The 27,579-nt window shown below is 63.7% G+C and overlaps 1 protein-coding gene across 7 annotated transcripts; it reads right to left on the reverse strand.

Annotated features, from left to right (window-relative positions):
- TMPRSS13 (transmembrane serine protease 13) lies at positions 1 to 27,579 on the reverse strand. 7 transcript variants are annotated; one of them, XM_036427702.2, is made up of 15 exons: positions 27,393 to 27,577; positions 18,863 to 18,951; positions 18,612 to 18,754; positions 18,222 to 18,326; positions 12,176 to 12,214; positions 11,963 to 12,085; positions 10,739 to 10,868; positions 9,353 to 9,445; positions 8,408 to 8,451; positions 7,107 to 7,269; positions 6,155 to 6,327; positions 3,155 to 3,253; positions 1,905 to 2,047; positions 1,611 to 1,763; positions 1 to 981 (listed from the first exon to the last, which is right to left on the reverse strand). In XM_036427702.2, the coding sequence occupies exons 1-15, from the start codon at positions 27,411 to 27,413 to the stop codon at positions 955 to 957; spliced, it is 1,545 nt and encodes a 514-aa protein (XP_036283595.1). In that variant the 5' UTR covers positions 27,414 to 27,577; the 3' UTR covers positions 1 to 954. The 7 variants fall into 7 exon arrangements, with proteins under 7 accessions (XP_036283595.1, XP_036283594.1, XP_036283593.1 ...); XM_036427701.2 differs by having other exon boundaries at positions 18,848 to 18,951; XM_036427700.2 differs by having other exon boundaries at positions 18,833 to 18,951.

The following is a 27,579-nucleotide window of genomic DNA, read 5'->3' on the forward strand; positions in this document are numbered from 1 at the left end:
AGTTCTCTCCATGGCAACTTTATGTCGGAGTTCCGGAAACAGCAGAGAAATGGAAGGACGGAGAGAGCAGAGGAAAACCTCCAAAGTCCCAGAGCCCTGGGAGGGAGGGTGCCGTGTGCGGCTCCCGCCTCCGGGCCCGAGGAGGACCAGCACCCATTGCTCATGCCTGGGAGGAGCCTGAGTGGGCGCCAGGGCTCTCCCTGCCCTGGGTCTGCGCCTCCCCGAGGCCCGCGCCCTGCGGAGGCACCGGAGCCGGGAACCTGCCCAGCCCGGGGCGGCCAGCCCATGCGCCCGCAGAGCACTCGGCGTGACCGTGCTCGCTCCCCAACGGCAGGCATCTGGGGAGAATCTTTAAAAATACATCCAACTCTGTTTCTTAAATATAAAAATAGAGTCAATCCACACCCGGCTGCCGTGACCAACACGACCAGTGATCCGTCGACACAGGCGCGGCAGCCGCTCCACACACCGCGCGCCGGAGCGTCCTCCTGAGGGGCAGCCGGGCCCGGGCGAGACCGCCACCATCCCGACAGCGCTGCTGTCACCAGGCAGTGGGCACTGCGTGTCCTGGGCCAGCCTCCGAGCCCAGGTCGGAGGGCGACAGTTCCCGGCGTGTCTCCTCCGTGCGGACACACCCGTGGGTGTGCCCTGTGCCACACTGTGGTTCCCAGTGTGTCCAGCCTGGGGTTTGGGAAGAGCTGACCACCACCCTCCTGGTTTCTGAAGACCTTGGGAGAGCAACCACACACATGCACATGCACGCATGACCCACACATGTGCTCGTGCGCGTGCACAGACACACACACACACACGCGCACACACACACACACGCACACGCACACACACATTGCATGTCCGCTGAGCAGCAGCAGGGAACGGCCGGAGAAGGTCGGGGCCTGAGCAGGAGCCGTGGCGGCCTCGCAGCCTGGGCAGCAGCGGTGAGGTAGGCAGGGCTCAGGGCTTCCGGAGGCGCACCTCGCTCTGAGGAGGAGGGACAGGGGCGGTGAGCTGGGGCCCAGAGCCAGACCGGGCGCTCAGAGCCGCCACCAACCGGCCTGTTGGCTGGCACCCTCAGAGAGGAGGGAAGGGACAGTCATGGAGGTGGGCTCTGAGCCCCGGCAGCTCCCCTGCCCCCTCTGAGAGCCACTGTCCCTCCCGCCCTCAGCGGGCAGAGCACTGGCCTTCCAGCGTAGACACTGCTGGGTGAACCTCCACTTCCTGCCTCTCCATTCCGCCAGGGACCCATTTCCAGGAGAGAGTCCTCCCGCCTGGCCCCTCCTCCGTGGCCCTCCCCATTCCCCCTGCTGCCTGTGGCCCCTGGCCTGTGTGACGCACAATGTGCCGTCCTAACCCGGGGAGAGGAGCAACACTGGCCCACCCCGCAGGCCCCCCTCCAACCCTCAGACTCTGCTCCGTCCAAGGACAAGGAGTTCAGGGCACCGGGACGCGGGGCTGACCCAGGGTGGGACCCCTGTCCTGTCCTGTCTTCTGCGCTTTGTGACCCCTGGCAGGGGGACGTGAGGGGTCGCTGAGAGCGGGGAAGGGCCCTCTTCCCAGTGACCTGTGGGCACTGCCCCGCCTCCCCCGGTCGGTGGTGCCCGCAGCCTCACCTCCATCTTGCTGTAGATCCAGGGCAGGAGCTCGGTCACTTTGGTGTACACGCCGGGCTTGTTCCTCTGGCCGCAGCCTGTCCCCCAGCTGGTGACCCCTGCCAGGTACCAGCGGTTGTTCTGCTCACAGACCAGGGGCCCCCCGCTGTCTCCCTGTGGGGAGGACACGCTTCAGCAGTCAGCAGAGCGGGGAGGGCGCCTTGTGCGGGAGAGCTGGGCACCGACTCCCCTCCGACCCGGCACCTCTGCCTCCCGCTGGCCCTGGTCCCGGAGCCCGAGCCCCCAGCAGCCCACCTGGCAGGAGTCACGGCCGCCCCGCAGGTCGCCGGCGCACATCATCCGGGGCGTGAGGTAGCTGTCGTAGACCAGGAAGTCGTTGCACTTCCTGAAGTCGATGAGGCTGACCTGCACCTCCCGCAGGAAGGGGGACGTCTTCTCTTCAGGGGGGGGGTCAGATGTCAGCTCCCGGCCTTCCCACTGCCCGACCCCGACTCCCCCCTCGGTGTGGCCACCCAGACATGTGCGCCCACACGCACCCTCACGCCAGACACCGCTCACTGCACACGACAAAGTCAGATGGACATGGACACACGTCTCAGTCTGCCTTGCATGTTGCACAGGGCTTTTCCGTGTTCAAAGTGCCGTCCACTAGGGCCCTCCCTCCCTTGTTCCCAGTAGCTATGAGCTGGAGGAGGTGTAGTGACCCCCTGCAGATGAGGAGGCCATGACCCCCTGCAGATGGAGGAGGCCGGGCTGCAGGAGGGACTGGCCAATCACCCCACTGGTCAGCCGGTAGCCGAGGCCAGAGAGAGAGCTCCCAGGCAGGCACGCTGAGCCGGGGAGCCCAGCCTGTGTCTCATGGGGCCAGACAGGCCTGGGCCGTCTCCTGCGCCTGGAACAACCCTATAGGCCAACACCAGACAAGGCCGTGCCAGGGCCGTGATGGCCGCTCCCTAACCTGGGCAGGTACAGGTGCAAGCAATGCAGCCGCCATGCAACTCGCAGGCCAGCACCCTCCCACCAGGAGGGACGGCTGCCACTTCCTCGCCGATGGCAGCTGTAGACGCCAGGTGGCCACAGCCCCAGACGAGATGACTGAGGGACTTATCCTGCTCCCTGACAGCTTCCGGTCTAAACACACGCTCCCCGGAAACCCAAGCCCCAGGCCCTGTGCCGGGTCCTTCCTGACGCCTCTGCTGAGAGGCGCCCTGGCTCTCCGTGACGAATGTCCTCCTTGGACAGGAGCAGAGCCCCACATGTTCGTTTCTAGAAGTTTCACGGTGGTCTTAGCCGGAGGGCATGGTCACATGACTGCTTTGACATACACACAGGTCACACAGCCCCACCCAGGCCCGTGAGATCGGAGACCCAAACCCTCATTAGCTAGGCCTTCCCTACCCCCAGCATGTCATCCCACACACTGCACACAGGTACGTTTGCATGCGAGTGTGCGCGCACGCGCTCGCGCGAGCACACACTCATACACACACACACACACACACACACACACACACACACACACAGCTTAGCACCCAGCCTCTCACCATCTGTCTCCTTGGTCTTGCCGAAGCCTGTGATCCAGCAGGTCTCGTTGAGGCTGAAGGTCTGCCCGTGCATGGGGAGGCAGGCCGGGTGGATGTGGGCTGCAAGGAGAGTGCACGTCAGTGGAGGCACCCAGCTCTCAGCGGGGGAGGGGAGGGATGGGGGACTAATGTCCTAGGTGCCTCTTCTTGTCCTCGGAGAAGTTCTGAGTCTTCTAGGGCTCATTTTTTTCTTCCTTTCTTTCAAAGTCCTCACCCGAGGATAGTTTCCCAATGATTTTAGAGAGAGTGGAAGAGGGAGGGGAAGACAGAGAGAAACATCGATGTGAGAGAAACACATCAATTGGTTGCCTCCTGCACGAGCCCTGACCAGGGCTGGGGTCAGAGAGAAGTCTGCAAGCAAGGTGCATGCCCTTGACTGGAATCGAACTCAGGACCCTTCTGTCCATAGGCCGACGCTCTATCCACTGATCCACACCAACTAGAGCGAATCACTTTATCTTGGCCCCCCAGTCCTCAGGGTGCTACAGAGTCCCCAAGCATCCTGATGCAGGAGGGCCCTGTGGGCAGAGGTCTGTGCCAGAAGCTCCTCTGACCAAGAAGATCCTGGCGACCGGGTGTTCTATCCCAGGAGCGGCTCCCCTGCCTGTCCATCGGAGCAAGGAGCAGTCACGGGCGATGTCCAGTGGGATGGCCGCGCTGTCTCAGGGAGTGCCCAGCCTGGCTGGGAGGGCCCCTGCCGGTGGCCAGGACCCGAGGCTCTCCCTCCGGGGCAGACAGCCTCTCTCGGCAGGAAGACACCCTCCAAGGCACAGGCCACAGCATCGCTGCTCACTGGCTCTGCGTCAGAGACAATGAGAGGTGCAGGTGCTGCTGTGGGTCACTCCATGTGCTCCCCTGAGGACTTCTTCCTGCAGGGGGCACGGACCACCACGTCCTGCTCCAGAGAAGAACATGGGCACTGACACATATCTGCCATGTTCTCAGCTGCTTGCTTTGCTTACTGCAGCTTCCTGCACCTGGAATCTACACTGAGGGCCAGAGTATGATGATCTCTGAATGCACAATAATCTGACCGCTCAGTGTGTGTGTGTGTGTGTGTGTGCATATATTAGAGGCCCGGTGCATGAATTCATGCATGGGTGGGGTTCAGCCATCCTGGCCAGGCGGAGGAGATATGGGCGGTTGGCCGGCCTGCCTGCTGGTCAAACTACTGGTCAAGGGGACAATTTGCATATTAGTCTTTTACTATATAAATAGTACATTCACCGAGTGGCCAGATTATTATGCGTTCAGAGATCATAGGCTGAACTAAGATGCTCAGTAACTTTGAAAGAGAGAGAAGGAGGGAGGGAGAATGAATGTTAAATTCCCCTACAGCCATGGCTCAGTGGTTGAGCATTGACCTATGAACCAGACGGTCACTGTTTGTTCCCAGTTAGGGCACATGTCTGGGTTGCAGGCTCAATCCCCAGTGTGGGGTGTGCAGGAAGCAGCTGATCAATGATTCTCTCTCATCATTGATGTTTCTCTCTCCCTCTCCCCACTCTCCCTTTCTCTCTGAAATCAATAAAAACATATTTTAAAGAAATTCTCTTATAAATTGGGCTTTGCACATTGGCATCTAACATACCTGTCTGCTTCAGAGTAAACAAGAAATAAATGAAGGGATAGTATCAAATATTAACAAATATGCAAACACCATCTCTTAAAATGTGCTATCCCTAGTTTTGCCACACAGAGCCTGGAACATCTGTACCTGTTACATATTCTGCTGATTTTATGGGGAAATTAAGTTTCCCAGTGAGTTTCCATGAATTCTTTCTGATGCTCTGTGACCGCAAGGGCGTAGCCTATGTGTGGCGACTGCACCTGCTCTCATTTCTAAACCAAGAGTCAGGTCCAGGTCTGGCCCAGGGTGGCCCTCAGCGGGCCTGGGACTCCTCTGGTCCGCAGAGCGTGGGGATGGCTGCATAGGGTGGGCAAGGCCTGTTAGGAGGAGGGGGGGGGGGAGGACGGGGCCTGCCCACGGGAGGCTGTGGCTCAGGAGGGGTAGTTCTGGGTCAGCCCGGCCAGCTAGGCTCCGCCAAGGCTCCCTCCTCCTCACCCCACCCGACCAGCTCGCTCACTGCTCTGACTCACCACCCGCCCCGCCTCCGAGGTAAGGTGCGTGCGGGAGAGGCGGCTGACGGGCCAGAGCACAGGAAAGGCCGGACGAACCAGAGAGCCGTCCCAGGCCCCCGGCAGCCCGGCCCGCTGAGCCAGCCTGCCTCTGAGAGCCTCCCGGTTCCGCCGGGCCCACTGGAGCCCATACCCTGCCCCTCGGAACCTCACCTTCGGCCCCCTGGCTGTCTGCTCCATTTGCACTTGCAGCCCCGGAGCCCACTCCGCAGCGGGCGCCGTGGTCGGCAAGTGAATGACCGAGTGAGTGGCCCACTGCCGGAGCCCTCCCTGTCCCCTGCGTGTGCCTCTCTGGTCCTTAGCACCCCCCTCACGGCAATGGGGTGTCTGCACATGACTCCCCGGTGTTCGAGGGCCAGCCCTGCCGCCCGGAGCCGAGTGGGAAGAGGGGTGCCGGGAGCCGGACCACCGGCCGGTCCTGGAGCTGCCGCCACAGCTCCATCTCCTCCGTGTGAACTAAGCCGACACGGGCCTGCCCGCAGGGCCGCTGTGCTGAGCCACGAAGTCACAGCTGCCACACGCCTACCGTGCCTGCCCCTGGCGAGGGCTCCGTGACCAACGGGGAGAACATGCGATCTACCTGCTAGGGAGCCTGTGACGTAGCCGTGGCCCTGGCCCGGCACCTACTTGCAATGGAGCTGTGTCATTTGGGCAAACTCATGTCCAACCTCCGGGCCTTAGCTTCCCTAACTGTAACACAAAGGTGTCCCTGAAGTGACCTCTGAGCCCGACTCCGCACACTGAAGCTCTGCCACCCGGGCTGGCAGGTGCTGCCAGCAAGGGCTGCCGACAGCCGGCTGGTGCGAGCGCGGACACACGCACCGGACAGGGCCAGGGGCTTGGAGAGGCGCATGAGGGCGATGTCGTAGTCATCCTGCTCGTCCGAGTAGTTGCCGTTGATGATGATCTGGGCGATGGAGGCCGCCTCGGGCAGCTGGTGCAGGTTGTTGGTGCCGGCGTACACCTTCCAGCCCTCCAGGACCTTCTCCCGGGTCCTGCGGGGCCACAGGGGAGCAAGACAGTCACCTGCCCGCCGCCCGCCGCAGGGCAGCGTGTGTACACACAGGGCAGGTTGTGCACACACAGGACGGCGTGTGCTACTCACAGTACTGTGTGTGTACACACAGGCTGCACCTGGGGCCTCAGCGTGGTGGCAGGAAGAGGGATGACATGGCCTCCGGAGGCGCCTGTCTTAGCTCAGAGGTCCAAAGCAATGCCCCCTCTCCCCCTAGGCATTTGGAGCCTGCCCCTGCACCCTCCAACAGAAAGGGAGGGGCCTGGCAGGATCTCTGGGGGCAGTCACCCCACTGTCTCCTCTGCGCGCCCCAAAGATCAAACCAGGGCCATACACATCTCAGTATCACTGTCCTCAGTGGAAGCAGGTTCTCGGCAGGACCAAGTGGCCCCTGGAGGACTCCCTGCTGGGCCGGTGCCCCCAGGCGGCTCTCCTGCCCACCCCTCCCCCATCCCTCAGGTCCCCAGACAGGGTCCTGATTTCCCAGGCTCCTCTCCTGTAAGTCTGGTTCCAAAACCAGCAGCCCAGAGCCAGCGCGGGGCCCTCAGGGCAGGCTCCTCCTGCCGCCCGCTCTCCTGGGGCCCCAGGCAGCAGCAGCGTCTCCTGCCGGGCCTGGTGCTGAATAAGATGCCCATGACCAAAGGCCTGCTGCCCACCATGGCAGGGACCCGGCCGCTGGAGAGGGAGGGCAGCCTCATACCAGCCCTTCCCGTGACCCCGGACCCCAAGGCCTCGCATCACCTGGCCCCCAGCACTTACACGAAGAAGCAGTGGGCCGCCGTGAGCACCCACTGGGCGTCGATCAGGGTGCCCCCGCAGATGTGGGTGGTGCCGTAGTGCAGGCTCACTTGCCACGGCCACTTGCTCTCGGGGGCCAGAGCGCCGCCCACGATCCGCCCCGTGGGGGCCCTCAGTCCGCAGTCTGGGGGAAGCAGAGAAGGTGACCTGTCAGCGCTGCTGCTCTCCCAGCCCTGCCAAGCTCCCCGGGCCCAGGACGGCTCAGGGTGCCCATGGACACCACTCTGCCCACTGGGTCTGATAGGGCCCAGTGCTTCCTGCCCAGCCAGAGGCCCCATGGCGGCTGACCACCTGGAACCACCCAGCAGGGGGTCTGGTCCTAGGTAGTCCTTTCCTCTGCCCGTTCACTCCTCCTCAGATTCAGCAAATGCCCAATGGGTGCCCGATACCCCCTCTGTCAGGAGCCCGGGAAGCCCATCCATCTCCACGACCCTCAGTTGAAGGTGCTGTGCTGGACCGCCACTCCCTCCCTAGAGCCAGAGCAGACAGCCTCCCATGGCGCAGGGCTTTGTGCCCACGGGGCTCCTCCGTGGCCGGCTCACGCAGTGTGAGCCCTTCCTTCCAGGGAGCATTCCCCGGCACCTCCCGGGGTGAGTCAGCCCGAAAAACCGCGGGCGAGGGGGCGGCCTTGGAGTCTGTGCAGATGTGCTCTTTCCGCTGCCAGGGGACGGAGTGAGGAACCAGAGTGTCTGGGGTGGCACTCCGTCCCGCTCAGAGGAGCACCCCAGTGGCCATTGCTGAGAACACTGTCCACTCGGGTCCAATGACCAGCGAGGGCTTAGGGGTCAGACTCTTGGTCAGAGGTCAGCTCCTCCCCACCAGAGGCCTGACCTGAAGCTAGTAAACACTTCCGTTTCCTTTCAACGCGGAGCCGGTAGAAGTCCCTGCCTCCCGAGAACTTGCTCATGCTGGTGAGGAAGCAGGCAAGCACCTTGCATATAACACGGTGGGGTGCTGACGCCAGATCCAGGCCTCTGCCTGTGGCCAGAGGGGCTGTTAGCGGCCAGCCCTGCTCTCCAGGCCTCTGCCCCTGCCCAGAGCCCAGTGAGTCCAGCGTGCTTCTCTGGTGTGAGCGGAGCCGCTGGGCTGAGGTCAGGGCAGAGAAGGCTGGGCTGGAACGGTCCAGGTGCCTTCCGGGAACCCTTGCTGGCTAAGCCCCTCTTCCTGGTGGACCCCGGGCCAGCCCTGGCCCCAGAGAGGCCCCACCGCTCTGCCCCGATTCCCACCCACAGGCCCCGACAGGAGGAGGAGCATCTTCTTACGGGAGCACTGGAGAGAGACGTACCGCTGGGAAGGGCATTCGGATCTGAAGGAGGAAAGACAGAGGTGGGAAAAGGGCATGTGAGCCACCTCTTCCAAGAAGCCTTTCCTGCTCAGCTCCTCTCCCATTTCCTTGGCACAAACACCTGGAGATTCCGACCTTGTGGTGGAGGCCCCTTCGGTGTGCTCACCGGGCCTGGAAACAGCTCCGCCAAGCCCCCCGCACTCTCCCCACCCGCCTTCCCAGTGGCAGCCGCACACATTGCCCAGATCCCCATCCTCTGAGCTGGTGCCTCTGTTGTCCCAGCTTCTTCCACGGCTGGGCAGGCAGCCCAACCCTCCTCTGGCAGGTTCTGTGATGGTCGTCAGCAAGGAGCCTGCAGGTCACCTGGCCCAGTGCGGGCACTGCCGGCACAAGGCAGGCACCGGGAGCAGCCGGCTCCTTCCTTCCCTCCCACCCTTCCTCTGGAGCCTTGCTTCTCTGTCTCCCGTCTCCTGAGGTAGACACTGCCAGCTGGTTGAGTGCCCCCGCCACCCCTCAGTGGGATGGGACCCTGTGGGGCCACAGTGCAAAGCTGACACCTGGTGAGGAGGTGCGGGAGGAGGCCATGCCCCGGGTGGGCCCTGTTTACAGGCCACTGGCACTTCCCTGCTGCCGCTCCTCCCTCTAAAACCCTGCAGCGGGGTTCATTCCAAACACCTGGCCGACCGCTGGCCCCCAAACTCACTGTCTCTGGCAGCCAGGTAACCTCTGGGGACACCCCCACCCAGTGGTGCTCTCTGCACCGAGCCTCCGCGAGGTGAATGAGTTCCGGGTCTGAGGCGCTCCTGACACTCACAACGGGCTCCCGGAGGCCGGTCCAGAGAGGCCCAGGAAGTGGGGCTCCCTGATGTCCAAGTTCCTGACCCCCTCACCCGCTCACAGCCAGGCCGCTGGCCGCCCGCACCTGTAGAGGCTTTCCTGGAGGGTGGAGTTGTATATGGAGACGGAGAAGCTGCTGGCGGCGCCCCGGAAGGCCACCTCGCTGGTCCGGTAAGCACTGCCAGGGGAGAGGGAGAGTGAGCCCTCTGATACGGGGTCTTCTTCCACCCCCCCCGCCCCCCCCGCCCGGGAGGTCCTGGCCAGCCCTGGTGACGGGGAGGGGTGGGGGGCAGGGTTGTCAGGCTCCATATGGCCTGACCACGCCCACCTAACCCCGATTGCCCCACTAGCCCTATAGTTAGCCCAGCTATGATCACACCCAGAGTGTTCTCTGCCAAGCCCAGCAGCCTCAGCCCTGCCCCCTGCCGCCCAGGAACTTGTTGGAAATGAGACTGAGCCTCAGCCCTCCTGCATCAGGGGAGGGGGTCTGTCCTGGGTTGGAATAGGCCCTGGGGGGACTCTGACGCTCTCCCTGAGACACGCTGGCCTGGCCCCTTCCACCGGCATGGTGGCCCGTGGACCCAGAGCCTGCACCAAAGACTCTCAGCAGCCCCGGCTGGTGTGGCTCAGTGGATAGAGGGTCCTACGGACTAAAGGGTCTGGGTTCAATTCTGGTCAAGGACACATGCCCAGTTGCAGGCAGGAGGCAGCCGATCCATGATTCTCTCATCACTGATGTTTCCATCTCTCTCCCTCTCCCTTCTTCTCTGAAACCAATAAAGATATATTTTTTAGAAAATGTCCAGAGTCTCCTGATGAGATCACCCAGACTCCCCTTCGCAGGTGGGAATGCTGAGCCTGAGGCAGGGACAGAGCTGGGTCTAGTCCTCGTCTCCCAACCTGGTTTTCTAGCAGCTTCTTCCTGAGTGAGGAAGAGCCCTCAGTGAGGCCCTAAGCTCCTCTCCCCATGGCCTCACACACATGGACACACCCCAGCATTACTTGACTTCAAGACACAGACCACGGGGAGCAAGGAGGTGACCACGTGGCCTGCGAACTGGGATCCCAGAGGTCAGAGCTCCCCTCCCCTCCTCCACCTCCTGGCCTCAGCCGGCCGTGCGGATGCCGGTCCCTGGCCGCCCTGCCCACTGCTCTCCCCTTTGTGAGGTCAAGCCCGAGGCACACTGCCACAGCGCAGAGTCCCCTGGAGGCGGCCAGCCCGAGCTTCCAGCTCGGAGGCGAGGAGACCAGACCTGCCAGGGGCCTTCGCTTCCAGAGGCCGGGTGACCGCTCCCGGTGAGGAAGGCGCGAGTGGGTCCCGCTGCAGAGCTACGGGGCTGCCCGCCCAGACCTGTGCGGCCCCAGGCCCGGGCTAGTGTCCTCAGCCCTGGTCCCCAAGAGTCATGCTAATAAGAGGTCTCCGCACGGCGCCTGGGCCGCCCTGAGGCCCGGAGGACCCCGGGAAGGTTACCTCTCAAAGCCCAGCTGCTGGCAGGCCTTCACGGAGTAGGAGCTGTTCCAGCTGTCGCTGCAGATGGGCACCCACTGGTGGGAGGAGCCCGAGTAGACTCTGAGCAGAGACTTGTCCCAGTCAAACCTCACTGCGGGCGAGAGGGGGGAGCAGGCCCTCAGCACCGGAGGCGCCTCGGTGGGGGTGAGCTGAGTAAGGCTCTGAGAGGCCCCTGTCCTGAGACCCCTCGCTGAAGCCTGGGAGATGCCCGGGACCTTGGCTCCGGAGTGAGGGCATCAGCCAGTGCTTAGGCGCCCAGGACACTCGGTGAGGGCAGAGGCAGGGCAGGGGCAGGGGCAGGGGTGGGGGCGGGGCCGGGGCAGAGGGCTCTCCATCCAGCAGGACCTGGGCCATCACTGGGACAAGGGCAGGCGCTGCCAGGAGCTGTCACCCCGAGAGGCAGTGACATGCTATGAGCCGGTGTATGACCTATGATCTAATCATGTTCTCACTACACAGGCTCAGTCACAGGTAGACACGGCCGTGGGCAGGACACACGGAAACGTGCAGCAGAGTGGAGGGCCCGCCCCACAGCCGCCACCTCGGGCCACACACAGACAGCCTGCAAAAGCCACTGAGACCCGGAGCTCAGCACCACCTCTGCGTTCACCTAGGCCGGCCACTCATAAACCTGCCTCCATGAAGCCACAGCGGGGCCAGAGGTCATGTGCTGGGCAAAGAGGAGGGGCACATAGGCTAACGCCCAGAGAAGGTAAGCGATTTGCCCACGTCACACAGCACTCGAGGCCAGGTTTCAAACACAAGCCTCCGGGGCTGGGGCCCAAATCCTCCCAGTCACTGTCCATCACTTCCATTCACATTTGAAGTCACCAGAGTGCACACATGGGTGTGCACAATCACGCGCGCGCGCGCGCGCGCGCGCGCGCGCACACACACACACACACACACACACATGCACACTCCCGTACACACACACACACCCTACACTCACAGACACACGAATACACATGCATACTCACACATCCACACATACATGCACATACCTGCACACTCTCTCTCTCACACACACACATAGCCATACACACACACACACACACTCACATACACACACACACTCTCGTACACACACACTCATGCATACTCACGCACACATGCACACGCACAGACACACACATGCACACTCACACATGCGCACGTGCACGCGTGCACGCCCAGCCCGCTCACCGCAGCCCAGCTCGTCACTCTTCAGCTTGCAGTCGGCCACGCCGTCACAGCGCACCGCGTGCCGGGGGCAGCTCTCCACCGCCTCCTTGTACTTGATCCTCGTGTGGCCCCTCCAGAAGTAGACTGGAAAAGAGGAAGCACACAGCACTGTCACGCCAGCCCGCGGCGAGCAGACATGGAGCAGCCCGAGGCCCAGGGTTCTGAGACACCGACCTGCAATCCCTCTCGGACTCTGGGGCTCTCGTCCCCCATCTGTATGGAGAAAAAGGCTACTCAGGAATGTTCCAGAATGCTCCAGAAAGCTCCTGCAAGCAGGGCAGCACCAGGCCGGCCTGAGCAGCCACCCAGAGAGAGAAGGAGAGAGAGGGAGGGAGGTGTGGGGACGGCCTCGTGAGCCCCCTGCCTGATGCTGGCCAGAGCGGGGGCCAGGGAGCCATCCCGCAGGCCCGGCCCCTCGGAGCCCTCGCCGCAGTGCCTCCGCTGTGCCGGTGGCAGACATGGCTAAGCACCGGTCTGCTCTCCAAGGAGGTCCTTCGGCCGCACGAGCTCCTGGGTGCTGTCTGCTCCTAGGCCACGAGGTCTCCTAACTCACTCCTGGCCCACACTGTGCTTTTAAATGCTTTCCCACCAAAGAGCCACGGAGGTGCACACGCCTCACACACCCTTTCCCCGCACGCTGGCTCCCTGCATCTGCCCCTGCGTCCCCCCCAGAGCTGTTAGCCCGCCTGCACACACCGGCCTGGGAAGCCAGAGGCGCTACTCCCCACCCTGCTGTGCCGGCCCTGACCCTGCTTCCCGTCCTCCACTCACTCCACCCCCAGGGTGAAGGCCACCTGTGTGACCCCCAGGGGGAAGGCCACCTGTGTGACCCCAGGGGGAAGGCCACCTGTGTGACCCCCTGGGTGAAGGCCACCTGTGTGACCCCCAGGGGGAAGGCCACCTGTGTGACCCCAAGGTGAAGGCCACCTGTGTGACCCCCAGGGGGAAGGTCATATCTATGATCCCCAGGGTAAAGGTCACCTGTGTGACCCCAGGGTGAAGGTCACCTGTGTGACCCCCAGGGGGAAGGCCACCTGTGTGACCCCAGGGTGAAGGCCACCTGTGTGACCCCAGGGTGAAGGTCACCTGTGTGACCCCCAGGGGGAAGGCCACCTGTGTGACCCCAGGGTGAAGGCCACCTGTGTGACCCCAGGGTGAAGGTCACCTGTGTGACCCCCAGGGGGAAGGTCATATCTATGATCCCCAGGGTGAAGGTCACCTGTGTGACCCCCCAGGATGAAGGTCACCTGTGTGACCCCCCAGGGGGAAGGTCACCTGTGTGACCCCCAGGGGGAAGGCCACCTGTGTGACTTCGGGGTGAAGGTCACCTGTGTGACCTCGGGGTGAAGGTCACCTGTGTGACCTCCAGGGTGAAGGCCACCTGTGTGACCCCAGGATGAAGGTCACCTGTGTGACCCCCCCAGGGTGAAGGTCATATCTGTGACCGCAGGGTGAAGGTCACCTGTGTGCCCGCAGGGTGAAGGTCACCTGTGTGACCCCAGGGTGAAGGTCACCTGTGTGACCCCCAGGGGGAAGGCCACCTGTGTGTCCCCAGGGTGAAGGTCACCTGTGTGACCCCCAGGGTGAAGGCCACCTGTGTGACCCCAGGGTGAAGGCCACCTGTGTGACCCCAGGGTGAAGGTCACCTGTGTGACCCCCAGGGGGAAGGTCATATCTATGATCCCCAGGGTGAAGGTCACCTGTGTGACCCCCCAGGATGAAGGTCACCTGTGTGACCCCCCAGGGGGAAGGTCACCTGTGTGACCCCAGGGTGAAGGCCACCTGTGTGACCCCAGGGTGAAGGTCACCTGTGTGACCCCCAGGGGGAAGGCCATATCTATGATCCCCAGGGTGAAGGTCACCTGTGTGACCCCCCAGGATGAAGGTCACCTGTGTGACCCCCCATGGGTAAGGTCACCTGTGTGACCCCCAGGGGGAAGGCCACCTGTGTGACCTCGGGGTGAAGGTCACCTGTGTGACCTCGGGGTGAAGGTCACCTGTGTGACCTCCAGGGTGAAGGCCACCTGTGTGACCCCAGGATGAAGGTCACCTGTGTGACCCCCCCAGGGTGAAGGTCATATCTGTGACCGCAGGGTGAAGGTCACCTGTGTGACCGCAGGGTGAAGGTCACCTGTGTGACCCCAGGGTGAAGGTCACCTGTGTGACCCCCAGGGGGAAGGCCACCTGTGTGTCCCCAGGGTGAAGGTCACCTGTGTGACCCCCAGGGTGAAGGCCACCTGTGTGACCCCAGGGTGAAGGCCACCTGTGTGACCCCAGGGTGAAGGCCACCTGTGTGACCCCAGGGTGAAGGTCACCTGTGTGACCCCCAGGGGGAAGGTCATATCTATGATCCCCAGGGTGAAGGTCACCTGTGTGACCCCCCAGGATGAAGGTCACCTGTGTGACCCCCCAGGGGGAAGGTCACCTGTGTGACCCCCAGGGGGAAGGCCACCTGTGTGACCTCGGGGTGAAGGTCACCTGTGTGACCTCGGGGTGAAGGTCACCTGTGTGACCTCCAGGGTGAAGGCCACCTGTGTGACCCCAGGATGAAGGTCACCTGTGTGACCCCCCCAGGGTGAAGGTCATATCTGTGACCGCAGGGTGAAGGTCACCTGTGTGACCGCAGGGTGAAGGTCACCTGTGTGACCCCAGGGTGAAGGTCACCTGTGTGACCCCCAGGGGGAAGGCCACCTGTGTGTCCCCAGGGTGAAGGTCACCTGTGTGACCCCCAGGGTGAAGGCCACCTGTGTGACCCCAGGGTGAAGGTCACCTGTGTGACCCCAGGGTGAAGGTCACCTGTGTGACCCCCAGGGGGAAGGTCATATCTATGATCCCCAGGGTGAAGGTCACCTGTGTGACCCCCCAGGATGAAGGTCACCTGTGTGACCCCCCAGGGGGAAGGTCACCTGTGTGACCCCAGGGTGAAGGCCACCTGTGTGACCCCAGGGTGAAGGTCACCTGTGTGACCCCCAGGGGGAAGGTCATATCTATGATCCCCAGGGTGAAGGTCACCTGTGTGTCCCCCCAGGATGAAGGTCACCTGTGTGACCCCCCATGGGTAAGGTCACCTGTGTGACCCCCAGGGGGAAGGCCACCTGTGTGACCTCGGGGTGAAGGTCACCTGTGTGACCTCGGGGTGAAGGTCACCTGTGTGACCTCCAGGGTGAAGGCCACCTGTGTGACCCCAGGATGAAGGTCACCTGTGTGACCCCCCCAGGGTGAAGGTCATATCTGTGACCGCAGGGTGAAGGTCACCTGTGTGACCGCAGGGTGAAGGTCACCTGTGTGACCCCCAGGGTGAAGGTCACCTGTGTGACCCCCAGGGGGAAGGCCACCTGTGTGACCCCAGGGTGAAGGTCACCTGTGTGACCCCCAGGGTGAAGGCCACCTGTGTGACCCCAGGGTGAAGGCCACCTGTGTGACCCCAGGGTGAAGGCCACCTGTGTGACCCCAGGGTGAAGGTCACCTGTGTGACCCCCAGGGGGAAGGTCATATCTATGATCCCCAGGGTGAAGGTCACCTGTGTGACCCCCCAGGATGAAGGTCACCTGTGTGACCCCCCAGGGGGAAGGTCACCTGTGTGACCCCCAGGGGGAAGGCCACCTGTGTGACCTCGGGGTGAAGGTCACCTGTGTGACCTCGGGGTGAAGGTCACCTGTGTGACCCCAGGATGAAGGTCAACTGTGTGACCCCCCAGGGTGAAGGTCACCTGTGTGACCTCCAGGGTGAAGGTCACCTGTGTGACCCCAGGATGAAGGTCACCTGTGTGACCCCCCAGGGTGAAGGTCATATCTGTGACCGCAGGGTGAAGGTCACCTGTGTGACCGCAGGGTGAAGGTCACCTGTGTGACCCCAGGATGAAGGTCACCTGTGTGACCTCGGGGTGAAGGTCACCTGTGTGACCCCCCAGGGTGAAGGTCACCTGTGTGACCCCCAGGGTGAAGGTCATATCTATGACCCCCAGGGTGAAGGTCACCTGTGTGACCCCCTGGGTGAAGGTCACCTGTGTGACCCCCAGGGTGAAGGCCACCTGTGTGACTCCCAGGGTGAAGGTCATATCTATGATCCCCAGGGTGAAAGTCACCTGTGTGACCCCAGGATGAAGGTCACCTGTGTGACCCCCCAGGGTGAAGGTCATATCTGTGACCACAGGGTGAAGGTCACCTGTGTGACCCCAGGATGAAGGTCACCTGTGTGACCCCAGGATGAAGGTCACCTGTGTGACCTCGGGGTGAAGGTCACCTGTGTGACCCCCCAGGATGAAGGTCACCTGTGTGACCTCAGGGTGAAGGCCACCTGTGTGACCGCAGGGTGAAGGTCACCTGTATGACCCCAGGGTGAAGGTCACCTGTGTGACCCCAGGATGAAGGTCACCTGTGTGACCTCGGGGTGAAGGTCACCTGTGTGACCCCCCAGGGTGAAGGTCACCTGTATGACCCCAGGGTGAAGGTCACCTGTGTGACCCCAGGGTGAAGGTCACCTGTGTGACCGCAGGGTGAAGGTCACCTGTATGACCCCAGGGTGAAGGTCACCTGTGTGACCCCAGGATGAAGGTCACCTGTGTGACCCCAGGATGAAGGTCATATTTGTGACCTCAGGGTGAAGGCCACCTGTGTGACCGCAGGGTGAAGGTCACCTGTATGACCCCAGGGTGAAGGTCACCTGTGTGACCGCAGGGTGAAGGTCACCTGTATGACCCCAGGGTGAAGGTCACCTGTGTGACCCCAGGATGAAGGTCACCTGTGTGACCCCAGGATGAAGGTCATATTTGTGACCTCAGGGTGAAGGCCACCTGTGTGACCGCAGGGTGAAGGTCACCTGTATGACCCCAGGGTGAAGGTCACCTGTGTGACCCCCTGGGTGAAGGTCATATCTGTGACCCTCAGGATGAAGGTTACCTGTGTGACCCCCAGGGTGAAGGTTACCTGTGTCACCCCAGGATGAAGGCCACCTGTGTGACCCCAGGGTGAAGGTCACCTGTATGATCCCAGGTGAAGGTCACCTGTGTGACCCCAGGGTGAAGGTCACCTGTGTGACCCCCTGGGTGAAGGTCACCTGTGTGACTGCTCCTTCCAGGTTCAGAGGCCAAACCCTCCTGATCTGCGAGATGTGCCCACTCAGTGCCCACTCCCCCCTGCCCACGGCCTGTGCCCCGGACGGGCCATGGTCCCCTTGACGTCTGTGGGAAAAGCTCTGGGTGGGAGTCAGGCCTGGGCTCTAGTCATGCCCCCCTCCCTGGCGCTGGAAGGACCAGGGGCCGGAGGACTCAGGCATGCGGGAGCACGCTGGGAGCTGTGCCAGGAGGCTCTTCCTGGGGCTCTCCAGATGGTGGGGGTCCCTGGAGGTGCGGGAACAGGAGGCAGAGCGGGCAGCGAGCCCGAGCCCTGAAGAAGGTGCATGTGGACCCCCGGGGCGGGCTCACAGGCACCGTGACAGCCACGCCTGCACCTCGTGGGGAGTGAGGCTCGGGAATTACTAACCTGTGGGGTCACCGAAGCCGTGTTCTAACCAGTACATGGCCCCTATCTTGGCCCTCACTCCAGTGGCCCTGCCGGCACCCAGCCCTCCCGCATCTGGCCCTCCCACCCTGGCCAGGTGCGCACACGACAGACGGGGCTCTCCAGGCACAGGAGGCAGGTGGCGGGGTGCGTGGGGAGAGGGCGGGCTGCTCACAGAGGAGGTGCCCTCCCACTCCCAGGCCCCCGTGCTGGGTCCCCAGCCGCCCCCGGACAGGGCCCGGGACACGTCCTGAGCATCGTTCCCAAAGAGGGGAACTCCTGCACCCAGAACAGGTTATCTCAGTGCCGGGAAATGCTGAAACCTTCCCTAATCGGAGTGTTTATGTTCCCAGTGGGCTGTGTGCCAGATCTCCCTGACTCCTCTTCACCGTGAAGTCTTTACGGGACTCTCCTGGGCACGTAGTAAGTTGAATGAATGAGTGAACGAGTGAATGAGTGAACGAATGAATTCCATCTCATTTGAAGATGCAGAACCTGAGCTCTGAGCAGGAAGGACAGACGGGCCGGGAGCCCTGGCTTCTCTGACTCCCACACTCCTCACCCCCGGCTTCAGAGGGGCCTGGGGGCACCGTGTCCGAGGCCGTTGGCAGTGGTGGCCTCCGTGTTCCTGCTGTGCTCCGGCACCGCCCCCATGGCCACATCCCGGCCCCCCACAAGGTGCATGCCCCCCCCCCCCCCCCCCCGCCGCCCCGTCCACTCACAGAGCAGGATGAGCGAAGCCACCAGCGCGATGAGCAGGAGGATGCAGCCGATGAGCGGCAGCCGCTTCTGGCCCTCCTGCCAGGAGAACTTGGGCGAGCGGGCACCTAGGGGCAGGCGGTGGGAGGTGAGGGTGGAGGGCCTGCCCTGCGGGGCCTGGCTGGACCCGTGCCCTGGAGGTGGGCACCCAGCCCCACAGCAGCCTCCGCAGGGAGTCCCCCGTGCCCCAGTGCTGGCTGCCTTGGGTTTGCCTTAACGACTCCTTCTGCCCTCCCTGCCAGGCCCCTGCTGTCCCCTGTTCCCTTCCTCCCACACATGGCCACCCAGGAGCGAGCCAAGGCCAAGCCTTCCTCCCCCCATGGACCGCCCCTCCTCCTGCAGCCGCTCCTCACCTGGCGTCTCCCTGGCAGCCCTGGTGGCTGGCGCTGACGTGGCAGGAGAGGCCCGGATGGGAGTGGCCCCCAGAGGTGTTGCTCTGACCAGGTGCACTCTCCTTGGAGGGGGTGCTGTGGAGGCTGAGCTGGCAGACGGTGCCCTGCTGGACGGTGCTGACCTGCCGGACGGTGCCCCTCCGGACGGTGCCCCTCCGGACGGTGCCCTGCCGGACGGTGACCTGCCGGACGGTGACCTGCCGGACGGTGACCTGCCGGACGGTGACCTGCCGGATGGGGACCTGCCGGACGATGCCCTGGAAGGTGATGCCCGGGCTGGAGTCCTTGCCGGGGAAGCATTCTGAAAGCGGAGCAAAGGCTCCCTCAGGCTGTGTCCCTGCCAGCCATCCAGGTGCAAGCCCTCTGAGCTCCAGGGACCCGCTCTGAAGCAAGAGGCTGGAGGAGCAGGGCTGGGGCTGGGGGGCAGGGCTGGGGCAGGAAGGCAGAGCCAGGGGGTAGGGGGTAGGGCTGTGGCAGGGGGAATATGTGGGAAGACAGGTGGGCCCAGGGGTAAAATGAGCCCAGAGTCCCAGCTCCCTAAAGCCTCTCCCTGTCACAGGCCCTGCAAAGGTGGGCAGGGGACAGTGCCATCTGCCTGGGCGTGGGGGCACCTGCTTTGGCTCGACGTGTCTAAGGCCCCTCACAGGAGAGGCAGCTGGGCCAGCTCCTCCCCCAAAGGCAGCAGAGAGCTATGGTCCACGTGGGGGTGGAAACCACCCTCCGCCCTCTCCTCTCCTCTCCCCGCACCGGCCATGCTGGTGTGTGTGTGTTAGCCTGTAACACTGGCCCTACCATCAAACATGTGAAACGCACAGCTTAAGAAGAGCCCTGACTTGTCTTACACCCCAACACTCAGTAACCCCAGAATTAACACAGTACACACACACACACACACGCACACACACACACACATGCACACACACATGCACACACACAGGCAACGGCACAGGGGGACGCGGTGGGAGCACTAATTTACCCATGGCCACCGAGAAGGGGCTCTGAGTGCTGGTGTGTATTTCCTCATCTCGTCGCCAGAGCAGCCCTCTGAGGGGCACTCTCACCCCCATTTTGCAGAGGCTGAGCGACTAAGCCATGCAATTAAGCTGCTGGAGCCCCCAGGTGAGCCCAGGAAGGAGGTTCTGGGGGCCCTGTCCTGACCACAGGCGGCTGCCTCTGAGGGGCGTGTGAGACCGTGCAGCCACGGTCACAGCTATGGTCACAGCCACGGTCACAGCTATGGTCACAGCCACGGTCATAGCCACGGTCACAACTATGGTCACAGCCACGGTCACAGCTATGGTCACAGCCATGGTCACAGCCACGGTCACAGCCAAGGTCACAGCCACGGTCACAGCCACGGTCACAGCTATGGTCACAGCCATGGTCACAGCCACGGTCACAGCCAAGGTCACAGCCACGGTCACAGCCACGGTCACAGCTATGGTCACAGCCACGGTCACAGCCATGGTCACAGCCACGGTCACAGCCACGGTCACAGCCACGGTCACAGCTATGGTCACAGCCATGGTCACAGCCATGGTCACAGCCACGGTCACAGCCACGGTTACAGCCATGGTCACAGCCATGGTCACAGCCACGGTCACAGCCATGGTCACAGCCAAGGTCACAGCCACGGTCACAGCTATGGTCACAGCCACGGTCACAGCTATAGTCACAGCCACGGTCACAGCCACGGTCACAGCCAAGGTCACAGCCACGGTCACAGCCACAGTCACAGCCACGGTCCACGGTCACAGCCACGGTCACAGCCACGGTCACAGCCATGGTCACAGCAGGCGATGGAAGAGCGCAGGGCTGCTGCCCCTGGAGACCCAGCTGTGCCTCCCCCTGCGCCCTCTGACGGTCTCCATCTGGGGGGGAGCCGGCAGGCGGACCGTTGGGAAGGCGTGCAGCCTCTGCTGGCGTTGAGCCCTGGTCTGCAGGACGCCAGGCCCTTCAAACAGTTCGGGCCCCTTCTCACCTCCCTCTGCCCCTAATCGGATCTCTCCATCCTCCCTCACACCAGCCCTCCTCTCAGGTCCCCCCCAGAAGGCCCCAGAGCGCAGCAGAGCTGGGATTGACCCGGCCCGGGGCCTCACCGCCCTCACCGTGATTTCTGCGGAACGCTGACCAGCTGCACTGAGATGGCCTCAGGGAGCCGCAGGAATGTGGGGGCTCGGCCTGTGGTGAGCCGAGGGCACAGGGTCTGGGCCCGGCACCTTCTCCTCCCTCCCCGCCCACGGAGCTGGGAACCCCCGGACGCGCTCTCTCGTCGACCAGCGAGTGAGTCCTCTCACGCTGACCCCCAGGCTGCAGCACCTGCTGCAGGTAGCTGTCGCTCTGATATTTGTTCTCTCAGAGTCAGAGCCACTGGCGTGTCACTGCTCATGTGTGTGGAGCCTGGGGGTGAATTCCAGGAGGAGCCTCTGCCGATCCCACCCGCGGGGAGCGCACACAGCAGCGGCAGGGACACGCGCGTGTTTGGGAGCCTGAAGGGCGGCTGCTGACCACCGCTGAGCCCAGTGGCCCAGAGCTTGGTCCCCTTCCTGGCGCTTGTAGGTTCCAGAGAATGAGAACAGACCAGCCCCTGGAGGGAACGGGACTGGGGGAGCTAGGAGAACAGATCAGGGAACAGGACGGGGGCCAGGAGAGCAAGTGAGGCCGTGTGGAAGGTGGTGGGTGTCCGCTGACCACATGGGGCCAGGCCAGCTGATCCTGGGCCACCAGCGTGGCCCCTGTGACCTCGGGAAAGCCACTCATGTTCCTTCTTCCTGTTCTTGATCTGGAGAACAGCACAGCACTTCCGAGGACTCACCGGTGAGCGGGACGCTCCTGTCCGCCGGCACACGGTGCTGGCAGGGGGCCACTCCTCGCCCCTGTGCACCGCACACCCAGCACCACGTGCAGAGCGGAGACGGCCACGGGCACAGCCAGGGGGCCGACGGGCAGTGCCAGCTCCGCTTAGGGGGACGGGAGGGGGCTGGACAAAGCCGGACTAAAACCCCCCGCACAGTGCTGCCGAGCCTTGGCCTCCGCAATGCGGCAGTCTGCCTGGCAGGCCTTTGTCCCTGTTCTCACCTGAGTCTGCCCAGCCTCGGGGAATTCCCATCCTCCGTCCACCTCTCGGCTCAAACCCAGTGGAGCGAGGAGTTCCATGTTCTGGACTCCACGTGCGAGACTCCGCAGCCGTCCTCTCCCCTCCGCAGGCTCCCCCCATGATGTCCTCTGGTGTCCAGCCTACAGCCCGGGCCTCACGTCCTCTCCTCAACTCCTGGAGCGAGGCTCTCGCCAGACCTGCTGCACCCCTGTGCAGACACCTCAGCCCAAGGGGAGACCTCCCCTTCAGAATGCCAGATTCCCGGGCAGAGCCAGCGCAGGCCAGGCCCCCTCCCCCCCCCCCCCCCCCACACACACCCTCTGAGACCCGCCAGCATGCAGACAACCAGGAACGAGGCTCAGGCGACAGCTCCTGGGCCGGGGCCCAGCTCCCCCAACTTGCCTGCAGTTTGAGGGTCCTCACCGGCCGGGCGGGCAGCGTGTGGCAGGGCAGAGTCAGACGGAGGTGATGCAGTGCCCTGGCCCGGCACTGCCAGTCTTTCCCTCCTGGCCTGCCTGTCCTCCCATCCCCCGGCCGGTCCCGGTGAGGACCGCCTGGGCTAACGGCCTGGGCCCTCCCCCATCATGGCCAGCACTCCCCAGGCTGCTCCCGGGCATCCCACCCAAGCCCCTCAGGGGGCAGAAGCAGCCTGGCTGGCAGCAGGTGGGCAGGGCCCTGGGGCGGGGAGGGGGGTGGTGGCTGAAGAGAGCAGGGGCTCTTTCCTGGACAGGAGCCAATGAGGATTGTTCTTCCCATTTCACAGACAAGGAGGTAGAGGCCCAAACCATGTATGTGCTTTCTCCGAAGTCCCTTGGGAATATCTTGGTGCCAGGAGGCAGGAAAGCCCAAGGCGCCTTGGCCCAGCTTCGTGCCCTCTGCCCGCAGTGCCCAGTGGTAGCTCCGTGCCCTCTGCCCGCAGTGCCCGGTGGTAGCTCCGTGCCATCTGCCCGCAGTGCCCGGTGGTAGCTCCATGCCCTCTGCCCGCAGTGCCCGGTGGTAGCTCCGTGCCCTCTGCCCGCAGTGCCCGGTGGTAGCTCTGTGCCCTCTGCCCGCAGTGCCCGGTGGTAGCTCCGTGCCCTCTGCCCGCAGTGCCCGGTGGTAGCTCCGGGCCCTCTGCCTGCGGGGCCCGGTGGTAGCTCCGTGCCCTCTGCCCGCAGTGCCCGGTGGTAGCTCCGTGCCCTCTGCCCTCGGTGCCCGGTGGTAACTCCGGGCCCTCTGCCCGCAGTGCCCGGTGGTAGCTCCGGGCCCTCTGCCCGCAGTGCCCGGTGGTAGCTCCGGGCCCTCTGCCCGCAGTGCCCGGTGGTAGCTCCGGGCCCTCTGCCCGCAGTGCCCGGTGGTAGCTCTGTGCCCTCTGCCCGCGGGGCCCGGTGGTAGCTTCATGCCCTCTGCCCTCGGTGCCCGGTGGTAGCTCCGGGCCCTCTGCCCGCAGTGCCCGGTGGTAGCTCCGGGCCCCAAGGTGAACGGGGACCTGCACACTCACTCTGAGCACGCTCTGCCCAGAGGCCCTGCCCGGTGGGGGTGGGAGTGAGCCCACGAGCCGCTCGGCCTGCGTGGAGGGACTGGTCTGAGTGCCGTCATGGCCCAGGCCACAGCCACGGCCTGAGCCCTGGGCTCTGGGTGGGGACTGCTCCCCGGCCCTAAGCTATGCCCATCGCAGTAGCGGCCCCCACGCAGCCTCACAGCCCAAGGGCAAGCCCAGCCGGGGCCCTAGGGCCCCCTCAGCCTCAGCCCAGGGCAGGCAAGCACAGCTGGCAGAGTCCCGAGGGCCTTACAAACGCCAGTCCAAATCTCCATCCTACTGCTGAGGCGGCCGAGGCCCAGAAAGGCACAACCCTTGCCCGCTGCCTGCTGCTGGTGCCCATTGCCCGCTGTCCGTGCCCGCTGCTCGCTGCCCGCTCAGCTTGCCAGGCAGGCCCTCCCCAGACCCAGGCCTTGTGGCAGCCCCGCTCTGCAGTGGCCCTGAGCGGTGCGGGTGTTGGAAGGAATGGGCACAGGCAGGGCCCAGGCTGGGCCAGGCAGGAAGAAGTGCTCCCCGCCAGCTGGAAGCACAGGGGAGTTCCGGAAAGCTCAGGGGTCCCTGTGATGGCACCGAACAGCCCTCTTGCCCGCAGAGGCCGCTGCCGTGTGGACTCAGAGACTGAGAGACCTCCAGGCGCTGGCCGCTCTGGGACGGGCAGATCCTCAGCTCCCCATTCGCACTGCTCAGCCCAGGTCCCTGCGCCTGCAGCAGCAGAGGCTCCCCCTGTTCTCCTCTCCCTGGACCGAGAGAAACCCACAACCACCGGCTCCCCTCTGATTCCAGCATCTCTCCCCAGCCACCAGCGTGCCAACCCCGGGTCCCGGTCAGCCTGGGATCCAGCGGGCCCCAGACTGGGAGGCAGGGCCACGAGTCCTCTTTTCTCCACACGTGGGAGGCACGGCCTCCTGCTCCTGCTCCTGCGTGGCCTACTGGTGTCACATCCCTCACCTCCGGGTCTGCAAAACCAGGGGCTGGACAGCCAGCGGCATCCCAGCAGGGTCCACGGGCATCGAGGCCGCACAGAGGGGCCGGGAGCGATTCACAGGTCAGGGGCTTGGAGTCCCTCGCCCACTTCAGGCAGAGAAGAGCCAGATTCCCCTGCCAAGGAAGCGCCTGCTGCCACCGAGAGTGTGAGGGCCACTGCCCGGATGCTAAGGTCACCGCAGAGGGGCACCTCCTAGACACACAGGAACGGCCAGACTCAGAGCACCTCCCGCCCCTTCGTTTGTTCCCTCGTTTTCCTTCCTTTTTAAAAAAATATATTTTTATTGATTTCAGAGAGGAAGAGAGAGGGAGAGATAGAAACATCCATGATGAGAGAGAATCATGGATCGGCTGCCTCCTGCACGCCCCGCACTGGGGATCGAGCCTGCAACCCGGGCCTGTGCCCTTGACCAGAATCGAACCCAGGATCCTTCCGTACGCAGGCCGGCGCTCTATCCACTGAGCCAAACCGGCCAGGACCACTCACTCATTTTCCATTCACTTATTATTAATTCATTCGTCAAATCATGTAGAGATGTTGAGTGGCCACGGCTGCCAGGCCAGGAGCACTGGATGGTGTAGGGACTTCCTGCCGCGGCTCCCATGGGCACCCCTCTGCTGATGCCGAGGCTCCCTTGGCAGACAAGCCGCAGCCAGCGGGTGCCACCAGGCCTCCCCGAGCCCCCACCCAGCACCCTGCACACCCAGATGGGCACGGTCCACCTCCGTGCCGTGTGCCACGAGGAAGCTGTGTTGCCAAAACAAGACACTTAGATTAAGTGGCTATTGTTAAATCAGCCGCCTTCCTGCCCAGGCCCAGCGCCCAGGCCCACACACTCCCACACATGCCAGTGCCCAGGGGAAGCACAGCGAGGCAGGGCAGAGGGCGGAGGGTGGAGGGTGGAGGGCGGAGGGCGGAGGGCGCAGGGGGCAGGGGGCAGAGGGCAGAGGGCAGAGGGCAAAGGGCAGGATGACGGTGCAGGGTGGAGGTCTGCCAGGCACCATGACGATGTGAGACAGAGGTCGGAGGTGAGGGCGCATGCCTGCAAATGCAGGGCGGGTGCCGGGTCCTGAAGTGCCTGCACTAGTTTGGGGGATGGCGTGGCCTGCGCCTGCGGGTCTGGCATCTTGGAAACTTGCCCGGCCCCCTGTGGGGAGGGGCCGCAGCTGAGCCCTCCCGGGGACCTCAGCCCGGGTCCGGGCCACAGCGCCGTGGTCCGGGCCGGCTGGAGCCGTGCCACGTTAAGCAAATACAAGGAAGCACAGGAACATCCACTCAGCAAAGGATGGCTGCCATCATGGGTCCCGTCGGCCTCTCTCTAATAAACATTCCCCCCTGTAAGCATGGAGGCTGTGGCTTATTTAAAACACACCAAGTGCACACTGTGAAAAAGCCAGTACATACCAATATGGTGCACCTGGAACCCCTTTTCTGTGGTCTCAGGGGCCACACACGGGCCTCTGGGGGCCAGGTGTCCAGGCCTCAGATTTGATGGTGGGAAAACATAGTCAACGGAGAGAAGACTTTGCCCACATTTTGACAGGAGCCGGGACAAGAGCATAGAGGATGATGACAACAAACCTTGGCTCTGAATCAATCTCTGTCTTCCTCTGCCTCTGCCCCTGCCCCTGCCCCTGCCCCTGCCCTGCTCCTGCCCTGTCTCTGCCCCTGCCTGTCTGTCTGTCCCCAGTGATGGCAGACACTATTCTAAAGGAGCCTCTAGGTGAACTGCTCTAAGACCCTCAAGTAAACAGTTTTTATCCCACGTTACAGAGGCCGGGTCACAGCTGAGCTGGCCCGTGTTCTGTCCACCGCATCCCGCAGCTCCTCCTTGGAAGACGGACTCGAGGACCTCCTCACCCCTTTGCCAAGACCCCCTGAGACCCTCCCGGCCTCCCAGGCGCTCCATCCGGCTCCGGCCCGGCTCCTTCCTCACAGCCCCGAGGGAGAACAGCAGTGGCGGGCGCTGCTCTGCAAGCGTCCTCCCCAGCCACCCCTCTTCAGTGTCATTAATGCCCGCCTCCCCCCGCCCCCCGGCAGCTCCCCCTGCCCCCCCTTCATCCCCAGCTCCTGTCTGGCAGCTCTACCTTAAACAGGGGTGCATTCGAGAAACTTCAGTAAGGAAGTCGGGCGCACATCTTCCATTCTGGTATAAGTTAGATCAGCCCCCGAAGGCACATGGCGCCCCCACACCGTCCACACGCTCCACGATCATGAAAAGCCTGCTCTCCACCCTGTGCCCCTCCATGCCCTCCCCTGTGGTCCCGGGCCCCGGAGGACAGGTGCTCCCAGGCCCATTGCCCTCCCCTTTCCCGGGCCGGCCCCGCCCCCTTCGGAGAGCTCCCCTTCCCCTTGCTGCTTTTAGGGACCTCACGTTAGGCCCCAGCAAGCCCCCAAGGTCCCTGGCTGGGACTGTGGGCACAGTCCTTCATGCCCCAGACAACGCTCTGCTCTCTCTGACCATCACCCTCTGCTTCCCAGAGTCCCTGTCCCCCCTCAGTGCAGAGCGAGAGGGGGTGGGAGGAGGAGACATGGGGCCCAGGAGGCGTCAGAGCTCCTGAGGAGGAGAACACAGGGACACAGGGGAACAGGCCCCACGGAGCACTCACTGCTTTCAGCACCCCTCTTCTCCACCCTGAACCCCCAACCCCCAACCGCAGCTGCGAGGAGAGGAGCCGGCACGGCAGGCAGCGAGCGGGAGGGCTGTGGCCAGACCCGGAGGCCCTTCCGGCAGCAGGTGATTCAGCCGCAACGTGTGTGGCCCAGGGAGGAGGGAATGCCCTTGGCCTGGAAAGCACATGGTGGCACTGTGGAAGGGCTAGAAGCCCGGAGAGGAGGCCCCGAGGCCCAGAGCCCGGTTAGAGTCCGAAGGGCCCGTGACCCTCAGACCAGCAGAGCAGACACCTCCCAGCAGAAGCCTCCTGGCCGGGTGCTCCCAGGCCACAGAGCGCACGCCTGCTCCAGCCACACAGCCTGGGCGCCTCCCAACAGCCCGGCTTGTTGTCCCTCCTCCCTAGAGAGGGCAAGAGCTCTTGGTCTCCAGCAGCTTCTCAGCAGAAAAGGCCCCTTCCGTTGCCCCCACCCTGAGGCCCCGCCATGCCTTCTCTCTGCCAGGAGGTCTGGCCCGGGCCCAGGACTCACCGGGCGGCTGTCCGTCTCCATGGCCTCCCCGGGATGAGGCTCCCAGACTCAGCTGATGTTGACAGGAAGGTCCATGTTGGCCCCTGGCTCCTCGGGCATGTGGGGAGAGGGGGCTGGCGGCCGAGGGCCGGCCCCCACCAGGCGGGGCGGGGAAGCCGGTCGGGAGTGTGAGGTAATCCCAGGCACA

The sequence above is a fragment of the Pipistrellus kuhlii genome, unplaced genomic scaffold, assembly GCF_014108245.1.
Source record: "Pipistrellus kuhlii isolate mPipKuh1 unplaced genomic scaffold, mPipKuh1.p scaffold_m20_p_9, whole genome shotgun sequence".
NCBI lineage: Eukaryota > Metazoa > Chordata > Mammalia > Chiroptera > Vespertilionidae > Pipistrellus > Pipistrellus kuhlii.

What these genes read in the sequence shown, in the direction of transcription:
- TMPRSS13 (XM_036427697.2), bottom strand. Translation starts at nt 27,413, where the DNA reads ATGGAGACGGACAGCCGCCCG. An exon ending in GGCTGCCAGGGAGACGCCAG is followed by an intron (nt 18,327 to 18,611) that starts GTGAGGAGCGGC and finishes GCCTGCCCCTAG; the next exon opens with GTGCCCGCTCGCCCAAGTTC. An exon ending in GAGTGACGAGCTGGGCTGCG is followed by an intron (nt 10,869 to 11,962) that starts GTGAGCGGGCTG and finishes TCTCGCCCGCAG; the next exon opens with TGAGGTTTGACTGGGACAAG.